The sequence below is a fragment of the Nelusetta ayraudi genome, unplaced genomic scaffold (genome assembly GCF_046127955.1).
Source record: "Nelusetta ayraudi isolate G7.1 ecotype Tasmania unplaced genomic scaffold, CSIRO-AGI_Nayr_v1 ptg000011l, whole genome shotgun sequence".
Lineage (NCBI taxonomy): Eukaryota > Metazoa > Chordata > Actinopteri > Tetraodontiformes > Monacanthidae > Nelusetta > Nelusetta ayraudi.
Window position 1 is genome coordinate 7,759,572 of NW_027466061.1, and position 14,742 is coordinate 7,774,313.

At 42.2% G+C, this 14,742-nt stretch overlaps 1 protein-coding gene across 1 annotated transcript; it reads right to left on the minus strand.

Moving 5' to 3' along the window:
* Window positions 1–3,189: 3,189 nt before the first annotated feature.
* Window positions 3,190–11,565, minus strand: cchcr1 (coiled-coil alpha-helical rod protein 1). The gene is made up of 19 exons (XM_076020412.1): window positions 11,198–11,565; window positions 10,724–10,997; window positions 10,467–10,637; window positions 10,279–10,372; window positions 9,365–9,562; window positions 9,041–9,204; window positions 8,822–8,936; window positions 8,517–8,627; window positions 7,891–8,034; window positions 7,677–7,787; window positions 7,265–7,371; window positions 7,060–7,172; window positions 6,896–6,968; window positions 5,759–5,877; window positions 5,472–5,660; window positions 4,079–4,180; window positions 3,784–3,911; window positions 3,549–3,690; window positions 3,190–3,443 (listed from the first exon to the last, which is right to left on the minus strand). The coding sequence occupies exons 1-19, from the start codon at window positions 11,265–11,267 to the stop codon at window positions 3,313–3,315; spliced, it is 2,556 nt and encodes an 851-aa protein (XP_075876527.1). The 5' UTR covers window positions 11,268–11,565; the 3' UTR covers window positions 3,190–3,312.
* Between the last annotated feature and the right edge of the window lie 3,177 nt (window positions 11,566–14,742).

Here is a 14,742-nt window from a genome sequence, read left to right on the forward strand (position 1 = left end):
TCATAAATATTTGATACAACCCATTTTAGCCAATAATAAGGCCATTAATCATGTCTTGAAAACAAGCCAGTACCATTGAGCAAAATGCTGATATTGGTTGCAGCCCAACAGCGGGGAAAACTGCAGGTTTGGCCATTTCTTTGTTTAAAGCAGAGAAAGAACAAGACAAAAACTCTCCATGTGGACAACCGATGACAGCATGTGTTGTAATTTAAGGCTCCGTAATCTGAGGGCACAGTACAAGAAGCTAAGTAAGAAGGGCCCATGCAGAAGCACATGCAAAACATGAGAAAGCACGGCTGTCATTTCTAAGTGGAAGTACCATTTTTGCATTCCGTTAATTCTGAATTTTTAACACAAATTATATGCATGCTTATTGATTGGCTTTTATCCCCTAATTTATTTCCAGTCTCATCTATATTGTGGCGCTGCGATCATGTATAATTCATGAGTCTAACGCGGTGCTGTCTAGCTGCTTTGCCTTTCGCTCCACATGGCCAAAGCTGCTGATTTATATGTATGCATCCATACAGTTATGCAAGTGGTTTATTGCAGTGGCCTCGGTTTATTTCATGCCAAGGCCATCAGTGACGTCATATTTAGTCCACCCTAAATGAATACACCTCATAATACCCTCAATATGACACTACAGCTCAAGAATCTATACAGAATCACACTTCACCTTCACCACATCACCTTCATATAGGTGACCTAGTCGAGCAACACTTTCAAAGATTGCTGGAGCTTTTAAATCACAATTAAGACTAAAGCTAAATTTTAAAAGGACACCAAAACTTGTCGCCATTTCATATGAGAGACCAACGAGATGAAAACAAAACAAACTATTGAACTATGAAGTTATTAAACAATTGAACATTTTGGCGCAGCTGCTAGGCCAATGCGCCACATTATTCACATTATAAATTCCAGACGATTCTGCCACTAAATCTTCATATTCTCCTTCAGCCGTCATGGGTTTGCCATGGTGGCAACCGCATCTCAGGGTTCAGTTAAGTCCGTAAGGTTCCCAGGGCTGATCCAATCCCAGGTCATGTTCATGTAAAGTTCAGCGAGACCAGCTAGCTGGCCTTGGCTCCACATATTCGAGATCTGACTAGCAATCACAACTAGCTGTGGTCTGTTCGCTCACGGTGCACAGGAGCCTGCTATGCTGATTTTGCAACACAAGCCAGCCATAAATATGACTAAAAACTTTACAATAACACACAACAACGGAGGCAACACAGCCAAGTGGATATTGTATGACATGAAAAGAACAGGCTATGGAGAATAACTTCATATCATATATCACATATCATATTTACCGAAAATGTACTTTTGTAAGTATGTGTGGGCCAGCAGGGAAGGCCTTGCTGGCCCTGACGGCCCACTTACAGCCCTTGACGGTTTATTGTAAGCTTAATATTATCTTGTATTTCACTTCAGTCCTGTCCCTAAATGTCCAATATTATCCAAAATTCACTTTTCAAGTAATGACAAAAGTTCACCCTGTTGTTCTTTTGCTTCTGCCCCATTTTCAGAAAGTGTATGCAAAAAGGTTTTATGAAAATCTGTCCTTTGTGACGTCAACAAGGGCTCAGATATTTCTCCCAGGTTGGAGAAAACACCCGTAGACAGGGTGTTTGTTCTGACTTCTGTCCTCTTCGAAACATGTATGAGGTTCAAAAAAACATTTTAACAGATAGCTTAAATGTAGTTTTTGGGTGGAGGTTGTAAACACACGGCTAAATATGTTGGTTTATTTGGGATAGTAAGGAGGTCAGGGTGAAAAATTAAGATGGATAGATTAGGAGGAGGCGCAAGACAATAAAACATGTGATAAGATATAGTGGATAAAATTTTTAAATGTTTTTCCGTGAACTTCCGTTGTGAAATATTTTGTTTATAAAACGGTTAGTTTCAAAATGTGTTTGCACGAGCTATTCTCACCTTTGGCAACGTCGCCCTCTGCTGGTTTTGAATACGGCCTGACAAAACAGATGACGTCTTCTTAGATTTTTGCCACACATTCCTTTCACTTTCAAATGCAAATATGACATTATCAAAATGACGCTCCTTCTAGGTAATTTAAATTGAGACACTTAGATGAGTCCCATAAATCACGATCAGCAAATTCAAAGAATTTATTTTGAGATAGTACTTCAAACACCATGCAACACTTTAAAAACAATCCAAACATTTCTTTCCATTTTAAAAAATTATATTGAAATAATTTATTTTTAAAATAGTATTTCCTTAAACTAGTTTTATACATGTTCTGTATCCTCTGATTAATTGGCTTTCCAGTTACAGCCGTTCCTACAATTTATTCATGATCTTCTGATAACAAAGTGTAAACTTGTTTTTTTTTTATTATTTTCACTCAGCTCCCCTGCTTCATGTTTTAAAACCAAGTGGAGTTGACTTTTATAACTGGTGCAAAATGTATTATTAGCACTTGTGGCAACTTGACAAATAGCACAATTATCTTATTCATTCCAGTGTTTACCACCATCCATCTCGCACTGTAATGGCAATTCAAAATTCAGAGTATCTGATAGACTCACAATGTAGATATCCAAATGTCATCGTTCAGAGAGAGGAAGAATCTAATCTAAACACTTCCTTTATTCTTTGAGGGTTTGATGTGACCTTATGAAGCAGTGATTTCAGTTGAAATTCCTATGATCTAATCAATCCTGACATCATTACATCCTCCAAAAAATACACAAAGAGTGTAATATTACAGAACCGCATTGGGCCACACTGAAAGTAACATTTTGACATAATAAGAAAATCTCTACAACAAAGAAATGAACGGTCTCATAATTTTTGTCAAAGAATAGAATATTAGATTCCCAACAGCTGGACAGGTGCTCTGCCAGCTGTATTTTGAAAATGTGGCACCATTTTATATTCCATCACATACAAAGCTCACGAAAATTGACAAAATTTAGAGGGCTTAATTGAAACCATGGCCATCTGTTAAACAGTTAAACAGACATTGATTAATTTAATATGTAAGCAATCACATAACTAAGTTTTCTGGATATACATCTTTATAATGCAACTTTGGTTGTGAGCAGACTTCATAGATATGTTTACAAAGACATGGCTTCCAGTTAAAAAGACACAATATTCTCATTTCAGCTTGTAAGATTCATTTTTGTAGCAAGTAGATTAATTGAGAAATGTTTGACTCAAACAAAATTTTCTACATGCTCTAATTTTTGCTCTCGAGGCGCCAGCGCCACCCACCTGGTGCACAAATTACATCAAGGCTCACGGGCTCTAGTGAATCATCATCAGGTATCAGGTGAGATCCGCCTGTGGATGATCCCACGCCGTCACTCTGTCCTCCTCCTCCTCCGCAGAGTCCTCAGAGCTGTTAACCACTGCAGTGCTGAGGGAGCGCAGGTCCTCCAGAACAGATCGAAGTCGCTCTGTCAGAACGCAGGCGTGCCATTGGTCAGTTGTGCCACGCCCGGTTGAACGGCAGGGCCTAGTAATTAGCGTTTGACGCACGATGAGGTCATGAAAGCACTCACCGCTGCGTGCAGGTAGTTGGGTTTTTGCTCCATCGTGGCACCTTCTCTCGGAGGACGTCTCCTGAGGAGCTGCAGGGTTTCGCAGAAGCGCTGCACGCGCACTCGTGCACCCACTTGTGGGACCTCCTTCCACAACAGTGGCCTGCAACAGATTGAGGTCATTGGAGGGTCTTCGGAGAAATAAAGTGAGCCGTATTTCTCACAAATGTATTTCGCCTTCAAATGAAAGTCTTACAAAAAGGAGCTTTTTGTCCCTCTCCTTTTCCTTCAGTATTTTATCCTGAAGTTCTCTCTCTCTGCACGGCTGCTGCGCTCTTATCTCGTCCTGTCTCCTGGCCTTCTCAAACTGTCGCAGAATCATAACTGCAGGAGACGACACAGACATCTTGAAAGCTGCAGGGAATTGCCTCCATATAGTGAGTAAACAACCCCAATCATATTAGATAAGAGGCCGTGTGTTAAAGACACAGCCGCAGCCCCCACGTTTTAATCTGCTGTGGGCTGAGGTAGCACAGCGCCAATCCCGCTACCTGCTTTGGTGTGCTCTCTCTTGGCAGTATTGACTTGTATCTCCATCTCCCTGAGCTTCTGAGCGCAGCGGTCCTCAATCTCAGACACTCTCTCCTGCAGGACTGCAAGGCAACAAAAGGCGCAGAAAAGAATAAGAAATCAATTTTTATTGTATCTGTATGAGACTTTTTTGTGGACAGCAAGGCTACAAACAAGGGGTGATTTAATCATTTCAGATTTATCAATAACGGTGTGTAAAAATAATCACAGCGCCTAATGCATTAAAGTGCTGTAGCCTGAGGGTCAGAAGATAACACTGTTTATTGAACATGAGGAGGGTTTAGCAATTTGTTCATCTTTTATGTAACCGTCTGTATTGTACCACTTTTCAGATCATTATTTTTCATCTTGGGACTTCAGTGCGGTATTCTTATACCACTGATTCCCTAACAAGCGCAGAGAAAAATCCAGCCCCTAAACACACTTAGTTTTTATTTCCTGTTATAACTGACGTCTTCTTTGCGGTACTGTATGGAGAAGGTATAGATGCAAGCTGGTACTGGTGCATGGAACGAACACCTGGCTGCGGGTGTTTTGCGACTAACCTTGTAGTGGTAACAGGGCCCTTTGTGACATCACAAAGGTGTGGTTTCTCAAACTGTGTTCATAACATGTCTTGAAAACTAAGGCAAGCAAAAGAAGGTGGACTTTTCTTTTCTAGGGAGTTTATTGGCTGGCTGGAAACATACATTGTTGTTGTTAAAGAACGCAGCTAGAGTGAATTTTGACACCAAATTCGTACAATGGAGGACACTTAAGTAAAAGAAAGGACTGTGCAAGAAAGAAATGAAAAATGCGGACCTGGCGTTCAAAGACAAGCTCATTTTGACCACAGCAGGAAGAGAAACTCCCTGAAGTACCGCCTCCGTGCTACACAGCCAAATAGCAGCCAAACACAGTTAGAGAGTAGCTGAGAGGAATAATGGGGGGTTTAGATGCTTAATAGTGAGATATTTCCCCCAGGACCAGGAACTGTAAGCAAACACTTCCATTTTTTTCAGACCTCATTATTGTAACAAAAAGGAATAGCATTATTATTATTATCCTTTCATTTATTGGAGAGTTGAAACTCAAGTGCCCACCGTGAATCCCTGAACCAGCAGGAGACGGATAAAGACATCTGGAAAACTTGGTAACTATCCTTGAACGACGTCAAGGTGCACTTGGGCACTTTATGTACAGCTTTCCAAGCGAAGCTACCGAGCACGCAGGTGTGGTCGGGTGTGAAGCTGCGGTGATTGCTTTGAAGGGCATCACTGGGACAGAGCAGAAGTCTGCCGTCACTGGGCAGGTCAAGGTTATTGGAAAAAAAAAACCAACAAAAAACAAGTTACATCAAAGCTGCTGCCTCACCTCGCCTGCTGCTCTCCTGCAGGCTGAGCAGCTCTGCGGAGGCCGACTCCAGGTTGACTCTGCTCTCCTCCAGCTGGGCCTGGATCTGCTGCAGCCTCTGCTCAGCCTCCTCCCTGCCAGCCGCAGCCTCCCGCGCCTCCGCCCAGCTCTGCTCCAGCTCCTGCTGCTGCCGCTTCAGACTGGTCTCATCTGCCGAGGAAGACGCAGCGGTAAACTTGCCGTGAACCCGGCAGGTGAACAGGTGGCGTTTTTATAAGAGGGACGGTGTGAGTTGTAAGGACTCTCACACTGCTCTCTCAGCTGAGCCAGAGACTTATCGATGAGCTCTGGGGTTCTTTTGAGCTCCTGCGCGAGCTTGTCTCTCTCCTCGCACGCCGATCTGAGCTCCGCCTGGAGGTTTGGGACGCTGCGGGGTGACAGAGGCATGACAGCAAAGCAAATAAAGAGGCAGACAGGTAGGAAAGGAAACGCGCAATGCATATCAACTTGAGTCTAAATTGTGAGGAAAGGGGGGGCGGGGGGGGGGGGGGGGGGGGTTCACCACAAGCACGTTATCCAGCGGTATATGCAAAAGGAAAAAGGTTGCATTTGTGTTTTTAAAGCTGGTTTTGTGAGGCCTTACACTCTTTTAAACATGAAGTCCTATTCTGGTTCTTCAAATTAGGCGACTACTACTGAGGCATTAAATGAATACACAAGGGACATTAATCCCCAAATCAAAAACAAGTATGCCTCCTCTAGCCTGTGGTGCTATTAATTCCTCTGCAGAGCTCCACAGAGAGTTCCCTCTTTTTTCCTTCCTCACATATAACTAAATTATGCTGCATTTGTCCAGTGACGGTAGGGGAAAAAACAACAGTCAAGTATTTTTAATTGAGGCCAATCATTGCCTCTTTCTAAGAATTAGAACCTGCTTAAGGAGATAATTCAGAGCACACTATCAGCTTCATTAGGTTACTTTTTTTGTGGTGAAGCAAATGTATCAGTGCACACTTGCATCCTTGCGTGCACCAGAGTATAAGGAGGGTTGTGTTACCAGGCAGATGCGCCCATAAGCTAATAAGTTGCAAAGCCTCTCACTACATTTACAGTGCATTGTGAATATCAATTAAACCTCAAGACTATAAATGTTCATTGTATGTCATTTGCCCATGAACACCATTTGAAAGAACTGCATGGCCTAGAGTGGCCTTGTTATAGCTGAGAGATAACTGAGCTGAGTAATATGTGGGCATAATCACTTTAAAGCTGAACATGCACAGGGTGTCTCAAGATTTCTGGACTGCAAATTGCAGTCAATCACATATTATATGAAACCATTGTTGTTGTCAAAGTAAAAAAAACATTTTGGGTTTTTTATTACGACCCAACAAAGATCTTTCAAGTGGATGAATATTAGTGAGTTATAATGTTAAATGGTTCACCTGTTTGCATCCTGCTGTGACTGTTTACTAGCTTGCTGAACTTTCTGCAGTGCAACCTTCCTCAAGATCAAAACTGAAAAAACAAAAAAAATATATATATATATATTAAATTAAGTCACACAAAGAGCAAACTGAGAAACGTAGAGCTCCAGCCAGAGTCGTACCTTGGACCGTCTCCACTCGTCCTTTGGCGAAGGCGAGCCTCTGGGTCAAAACGTTTAGTCTTGCTTGAGCCGAACCCACTTCTGCCACCTTGCTCTCAAACGCCAGCCTGAACCTGAGGCACATCACAATTAAGGAGCGAAACAAAACAAAAAATGCTTCAAATCTAATTTGAACCCACTCAATCTACATGATCACTTTATTTACTTGTGTACTGCTTCCGACACAGTTTGAAGTTCAGCTTCTACTTTTTGTTTCTGCAACTTGAGCTGCGAATTCTCCCTGTGGGCCTGGAAGACATCCTGCTTCAGTGTCTGCAAAGAAAAGCAAACATTGACATCATGAAGGTATATGAATCTACAGTGAAGCCCAGTGTTGTCAACGTCTGCATTCCTCACCACCGTTATTAAACTCTTGGCTATTGCTGTGGCCCACTGCAAGCTTTCATTACAGTCACTCCGTGCGGTGATTTAAAAAAAAAAACAAAAAAACAAAGAAAGAAAGAAAGAAAGAAAGAAAGAAAAAAAAATGCTGGTTTATAGTTTCACTAAGTGGACTCAGACTTAGCGTGCACAACCAAGTTGTTGCTACAGTTGCTACAGTGTGTTTCAGTACTCACCTCCTGTTCGACTCTCGCCATGTCCAGCTCAGCTACCTTGTCATCTAAACTGTGCTGGAGCACACAAACCCGGTGCTGCTCCTGCTGGAGATGCTGATCAATGGAGGCGACCTAAAGTGGCCACACTTCCTCTTAGACACATTTCAGAGCGCGCGCACACACACACACACACACAGAACAAAATCTATGGTGGTCTAAGCACATCATGGCATACTTTGGAAAGAAGCTTGTCCTTCTCCTTTCTCAGCTCAATGTCCTTTGTGCGGAGCTGGACACACAACTTGAACACTTTCTCCCTCCACAGCTGAAGCACCTGAAGCCCTGCAGGTTGGTTCTTCACAAGTGGATCTGCTGAGGTCTTTAACACGCACACACACACACACACACACACACACACACACACACACACACACACACACACACACACACACACACACACACACACACACACACACACACACACACACACACACACACACACACACACACACACACACACGTTGACAAACTCTTGTTTCTCAAAATCATTCTAAAGCAGACTAAAACCCATTAAAATTATAAGGTTTCCATTTAGCAATCAATTAATTTAATACTGGTGAAGAATTTAAACATGATAACATCAGCAAATAGCTGGAGTTTTAACTACTACACGTATAACGACACTTATGTAAACTGGCATTAAAATTATTTCACATTTTTTAACCTGACCTAAGGCTGTGTTCACACCACAATGTGATTTGCTGCAGCATCATCATCATTTGTTGTGAACTCAGCCAAGAAACGTGGAGAAAAAAAAGAGAGGAAAAAGCATTTCAGGAAGTGTCCTGTGTGAACACGCACCATATGAACCATTTTGTCTTCCTGTAGGGAGAGGATCTCATTCACCGAGTTGAGCCGGACAGTCAAAAGCTCCGCAGTCGTCTGAAGCGCCATCTTCTCCCTCTTTAATCTCTACCATTGTTCATTCAAAGAAGACATACAGTGATTAAATCCGTTACCACGTCCATGTAAATGTATCAATTCATCTTTCATTTGCAACATAAATATGTCCCACACCTGGTTAAAACTGCAACATTAAAGTTTTCTCCCACGCCATTCTGTTACAGTGGGCTGATTGCAATCAATACAGTTTATATTGCCTTCACCTCAACGGCGTCCCTTAATTGCTCCTTCTCTCCTTTCTCTGGGGCAAGCTGGCCGATGTAATTTCTGAGACTGTGCAGTGTTGCTGATTGTGTCTCAAAAGCTTGTCCCATTTGGCTGAAAAACAATCCACAAGCAAACCCCCGATGCATCAGTGAATACGACCACAAAGTGCTACAGCCAAGCTGTATGGCTCTTTATTTTTAGCCAGAATGTGGCACCTTAAACGCTCCTCCAGTGCATTCCTCTCGCTAGACACCTCCTTCACAGTGCTTCTTAGCTGCAGTATTTCTGAGGTCATCGATTGAAGCCTGTCCTGTAGTTCGCTGTTTGTTTTCCTCGAGGAACCCAACTCTGCTTGGTGGGCAGCATTCAGAAGCTGTAGCTGAAAGTATTGACAGGAAAACAACACATAATCAAATGTGTAAAAAATGCATCTTATTGATTCTCCATTAGAAGCATCGGGCTACAGGCCAAGTGCTTTGCTTCAGGAGAACCGCCAGCAGGTATCACTTCATGGGAAATTCACGCATTGTGCCTCGCACCTCTGTCTCGTGCTTCGTTTGCATCTCCCCCAGTTGTTCCGACAGTCTACGGCTCTGTTGTTTGGCCTCCTTCTCAGCCTTTAATCTGCACATTTCAGCCTTCAGAGCCCACTCCCGCGCCTCCTCCATGCTCTTCTCTAAATCTTTCTTCAGCTTTGCTGTGTCCTCGGCAGCAGACTCTCCTCTGAGTCTTTCGAGCTGGTAGAACAAAAAGCAGAATGCAGAACAATCTTTTAAAAAAAAAAACTTGGTAAATTAAACTGTTAGTTGAAGTTAAGCCATTATTCAGACCCCAACCTAAAAAACACCACCAGACTGCAAACTTATGAAATGATTTAGGGATGGTTATGCTTATAAATAAAGTTGAGCTGAGTTGAGTTAAGGGGTGTCAACACTGATATTTATTGATAAAATCTCAGATATAACAGTGAATCTTTTCATATGGACCCAAACAAGTTTTGCTTCAACTTGACTATACAATATATAACCTAATAAATAAATAAATAAATAAATAAAACTCAAAATAAATAAAAATTGTATGCCTCTTTTTTATGTGCAGCCCTCTGATTTAAATGTCAACAGTAACTTTTTCCACAGGCTAATAATAGGTTTAAAAATGAAATAACAACAATAAACCAATCAAGCAATAATAATATCCTTCGATGAATGTCCTGTACTGATTGCCAGAATGCCAGAGCAATCTGGGATATGAAGTAAATAGCGGTACACACGCAGTATTACACCGGCAGGCCAGCTCCAGTGGTGATTTTGTATTGCCTCACGGGCCAAATATAATTACACTACGGGCCAGAATTTGACACATTTGATTTACAGGAAGGAAGAAAATATAAGATGTCAACACTAAAAGGGGTAAGCACTACTTTGTCATTAATAGGCATTGCCTGTGTGCTTACTTTGTCATTCTGTGCAAGTTGCACCCTGACTTGGCTCAGCTCTGCTTTAGCTTCCCGTAGCTCTTCCTGCAGTGCTTCCAATTCACTTCTCTGCCTGAAAAACAAAGAGCATTGAATGCAAACACGTTCATCGATTGAAATCAACAAACCACCAAGGCACTTTATTAATAGTCGAAACAGATGTCTACCTGTTCATGATGCTGTCTCTGTCTCTAGTCTCTCCCCTGTGTCCCTGTGCCGGGTTCTTCGGGGCTTCCACCTGTATCTTCAGCCTTTCAGTTTCTGTCTTGCACTTCCCTGCTTCTGTACACCACTCTGACTCACACCCAGAGGACCACTGTTCACGTCCCTCATTCCATCTGTTTTCAAGAAAGAGGGAGAACTTGCATCGTAGACAGTACAAGCAAGCTGCTCTCTGTAAGCTAAACAAAAAACTGTGACATACCTCGATCTGAGGAGGTCTGATACGGCATCCACTGGACTACTTCCGCGCACACTGTCATGATGTAACATCTTGATCCTTTGATTTTCCCTCCTCCCCTTCATGATTTCCTGTTGGGGTTGACTGAGAGCGAGCCATGGCTTGGAAGAAGCGGGATCCCCTGAGGTTACGCCTTGATTTACCCGGCGGAGGGATTGTGTTGTTCCTATAGTTGAGGGGATTCTGTTTGGTCCAGCAAACTTTGCACTTGATGCAAAATGTGATGGGGGCATAAGATCTGAAACAACAAACATCGTCTCTGTATCAGTGAAGCATAAGATTTCTCAAGAAAATAGGAACCTTAACCCTCTGAGATGCCGCTGTTAGCTTAACTGTTAAACGCTTCCGTTAGCTAGCTTCGACTAGAGCGAGAGATTTGTTTAAAAATATAAGAACTAACTAACTGTCAGTAGAACACGTTTTCAAGAAAAAACTTACTCGAAGCCACCGGCGCTGTAAAATCAGTAGGTGCGATGAGTCTTTCGTTGCCCAAGTTGTTCCTCTCCATAGCCGCATTGGTCAAAACAAACCCAGGCAGTTAGATGTTGTCACAGCAAAGAAGTCGAACGGCGTTTTGAGTCCTGTTTATTCTCCCGCGACAACACTTGGTCCGCCGTTGCCGTAGTGACGGTTTGGTTGCAAGTAGTGACGGATTCTGCTGTCTGCTCTCCTGCTGTCTTTAAAGGTTTAGTATGCTGGCTGTTCCCCATGAAATGACTGAGCGCAGCAGATATTTAATGTAATGGGCACTGACAGTTACCCAAAAGATTGATCAAATGTGTAGCCGAAGTGTATAGTGCGCGCAGTGCACTACGGGAAAATCTTGGTGGGTATTATTCCCCTGAGTAATGTCTTACAGGTTCTACCGGCACAATTTTTAGTTAGTTAGTTAGTTAGTTAGTTAGTTAGTTAGTTTGGGGTGTTACAGTTTACTCTATTTGATTTGTGTTAGCAAAACTTTGCTTATTCCGAGTGTCATATCACAGAGTGGTGGAGGTTCCTGCTTAAGACATTAAAGCAATTCAGGAGCCAAAATTGGACCAAAGGCTCAGTGTGTAATATTTCAAAGGTGCTAACAAGAAGTGAAATGAAAACTCCATGTATTTGTTAACGAATATTAATTATTAACATAATTTAAATAGTGATTTAAATGGTGAGTCCAGTTGTATGTAAGTAGCTATATTACTGCAAGTTGTCCAAAATGTATTACAAACTACTTTAGATGCTACTTAATCTTCCACAACATTGGAGGCTTCTTAAACATACAATGAGTAAATCAGCTAGAACTAAAACAAACTGTGGCTAGGTGTACTTAAAAGGACAACGCATGCTTGCAAGTTATTTGCACCTGTGTTTTACTAGAAAAAATGTCTTCTTGGCCAAATTGAGTTCAGTCAAACAAGTCATAACTCTAGGCAAAATTAATTTGAAATACTGCTCCTGTGTGAAAGCATCTTTTGTTATAGTATCTCTAATTTAATGAGAGGCGATATTGTGCCGCGTTAGGGTCAAGGCATCTATAACCTTAGTCTAACTCGAAAAGTGTTCTGCACTTGGGACACCCTCTAGTCAGATCCTTCGGGTGTCTGCAAACCAGAACACTCGCTCTTGCAAGGTTTTTGCAGCACTGCAAAACGGGGCAGTTACTAAATATGGCATTCCAGACTGTACAATAATGTTGTTCTTTAGAACGGATTGCATTGAAAATGTTTTTGTTTTTGTTTTGTTGTTGTCCTGTTTGTGTTTGTGCTTAACCCTGGCTGTAGCAATGCACATTTTCACACAGATTACATGTGCTGTAAATGCATAAAATGTGATCATATATTTGCTGTATAATGTGCATCACACATCGTTCAAATCCAAGGGATGAAGCATCGCTTCAGTCTGTCATTACTTTAAGCATCATATTTTCTTCACATGTCGTCGTGTATCCTGCGGTGTTGTTTTCCACAGCAGCCACATTTTGTTTGCTCACAGAGTAAATCCCCTTCCCTACAGCTGCCTTGACCCACTTTCCCCCTGGGGTTCATTAATTTTTCATTTGATCTAATCTAATCTATTTATGGTACACTCGAGCTACAAAGTGACATTTAGGTTGATTCAGTTACATAAGTGATCACATCTTTGGGTACAAACTGACAGTACACTGACACAGACATGGCAGAATATACATTTCTCCTCTAAAGCAAAGAAACCTGTACAATTTACAGGTAGGCTGCCAAAACAGATTGCGAGATGCCACATACAAGGATTAGGACCAACGTCGAATATATCTAATGGGCTAAAATGCTTGTTTGCTGAAAGCGGTGGTACTACCGTGCATTATTCTGGCATGCTTGTATGATATCCTCAAAGCACTTAAAGCAGACGCTGCACTACTATTTCAGGAGAAGAAAGCTGATGAAAAAAAGGATAGTGAGGGGCCACTGGGAATGTGGACAACAAAGACGACTGACCCCTTTTAGGCAGGGAGCAGCATTAAGATGCAGCTCCATGTCTTTAAAGGATAACTCCTAATAAAGGTAGGCCCTCGCTAAACATAATACTTGAAACAAATTAAGAAGAGAAAGATCAACAACACATTGAGACAGGGGTTATAAACTGGCACCACAAATGTTGACTGAGAAATTCAGCAGGGACCACGGCACAGGAACACAAAGCTGCCGCAGAGCTAAAGACCAGTTGACCTCTCCCCTTGGCCGGATCCTCCAGGTCTTCTGAGAATTCTGAAGAGATCCCCCACTAATAAAGGAGAGTTAGAAACATTGTGCTCTGAGGTTGCCTCGGCGTTCTCCTCCTGCCGGTTGTACCAAAAAAACACCTCCGCTGGTTCCCAATTAGCTCGAGGGGGAGGCATCTCTTCTCCCACCGCCTTTCAAAATTCAAAAGCTTCCCATCTGAGCGTCTGTGACCAATGAGTCCATGTATTTTTGAATCCTGACTTACTCTCTGGTAAGCGTTCTTTGTCTTCCCCCGAACTATCTGTTTTCTATAGTGACCGTCATGAAATTCCTGAGAACGTCACAAATGCAGGCCAGTTCAACGCTATGCAAACCTCTTCTGTGGCAAAGTTTCTTAAATTATATTTCATTTTGTCACTCGAAGGACAATGAATATCCTGGCACACCCACGGCCATGGAAGTTTCTTTATCTATGCTCCTAATCAAGCTGATTCAGCCTACGCTTAAGGCCCAAAACTCTGCATCCCTGCAAATATCTACTCTGGGAAATTTTTTATGCAAGAAAAAAAAACTCCTTTGCAAGGATAGTTCGTGTAGGGCCTGCAACATGACCTACACTGCATCTTTCCAAAAGCCTGCTCCTTGAACATAACAATAAAAGTGATCATTTTAAGAAGAGCTCACCTTGTGCATGGCAACTATCCATTGAATCAGACGACACCGACAGAGCAGCTCCTCTAATAAATGGCAGCCAAGACAGCAGCATAAAATGACAGGCAGTCTTGCAATGTCCAAAATAACAGACGCTGCCTGCACAACATAGCCACCAATGCTAGGAAGGCCTGTGTTGCACAGCAGTATTAAAATAAAGGAGTGAAATACATTTAGAAAGGTGATTCAGAGGCTCCAATCTCTATCATGTATGGGTGTGTCTTTTTATTTTTCTTATAAATCGTGTCTGAATCGATAAAAGTGTTTTATTAATTGGCCATTGTGACGTGTTTAGTCCAATTGCAGCGAGTTAAGCCATCTCTGCCTAAACACATGAATGGCTTTGAAGATGATCCCTGAGCTTTCTACATATGTACACCACAGCATTCTGGTTATGGCCACTAAGCATTACAAAAACAAAGTGGGGGGGACATTGCTCCATCAGCAAACGTCTGTCAGAGAACAAGAAGCAGCAACAACAACAATAGCATCGCTCAGGTTCCTTTGCTTTAAAGATACCACTGTTTCGTAAAGGGAGAAGCCAATTTTTTATGTCTGTTTCGAAACCCACCCACACCTGTTGTTGTTTTA

Bases quoted from the DNA above. Each gene is read 5' to 3' on its own strand.
- cchcr1 (XM_076020412.1), bottom strand. From the start codon at position 11,267: ATGGAGAGGAACAACTTGGGCAACGAAAGACTCATCGCACCTACTGAT. The intron at 10,638-10,723 runs GTATGTCACAGT...TCTTGAAAACAG, and splicing joins TCAGACCTCCTCAGATCGAG to ATGGAATGAGGGACGTGAAC. The intron at 8,628-8,821 runs GTGAAGGCAATA...GAACAATGGTAG, and splicing joins AATTAAGGGACGCCGTTGAG to AGATTAAAGAGGGAGAAGAT.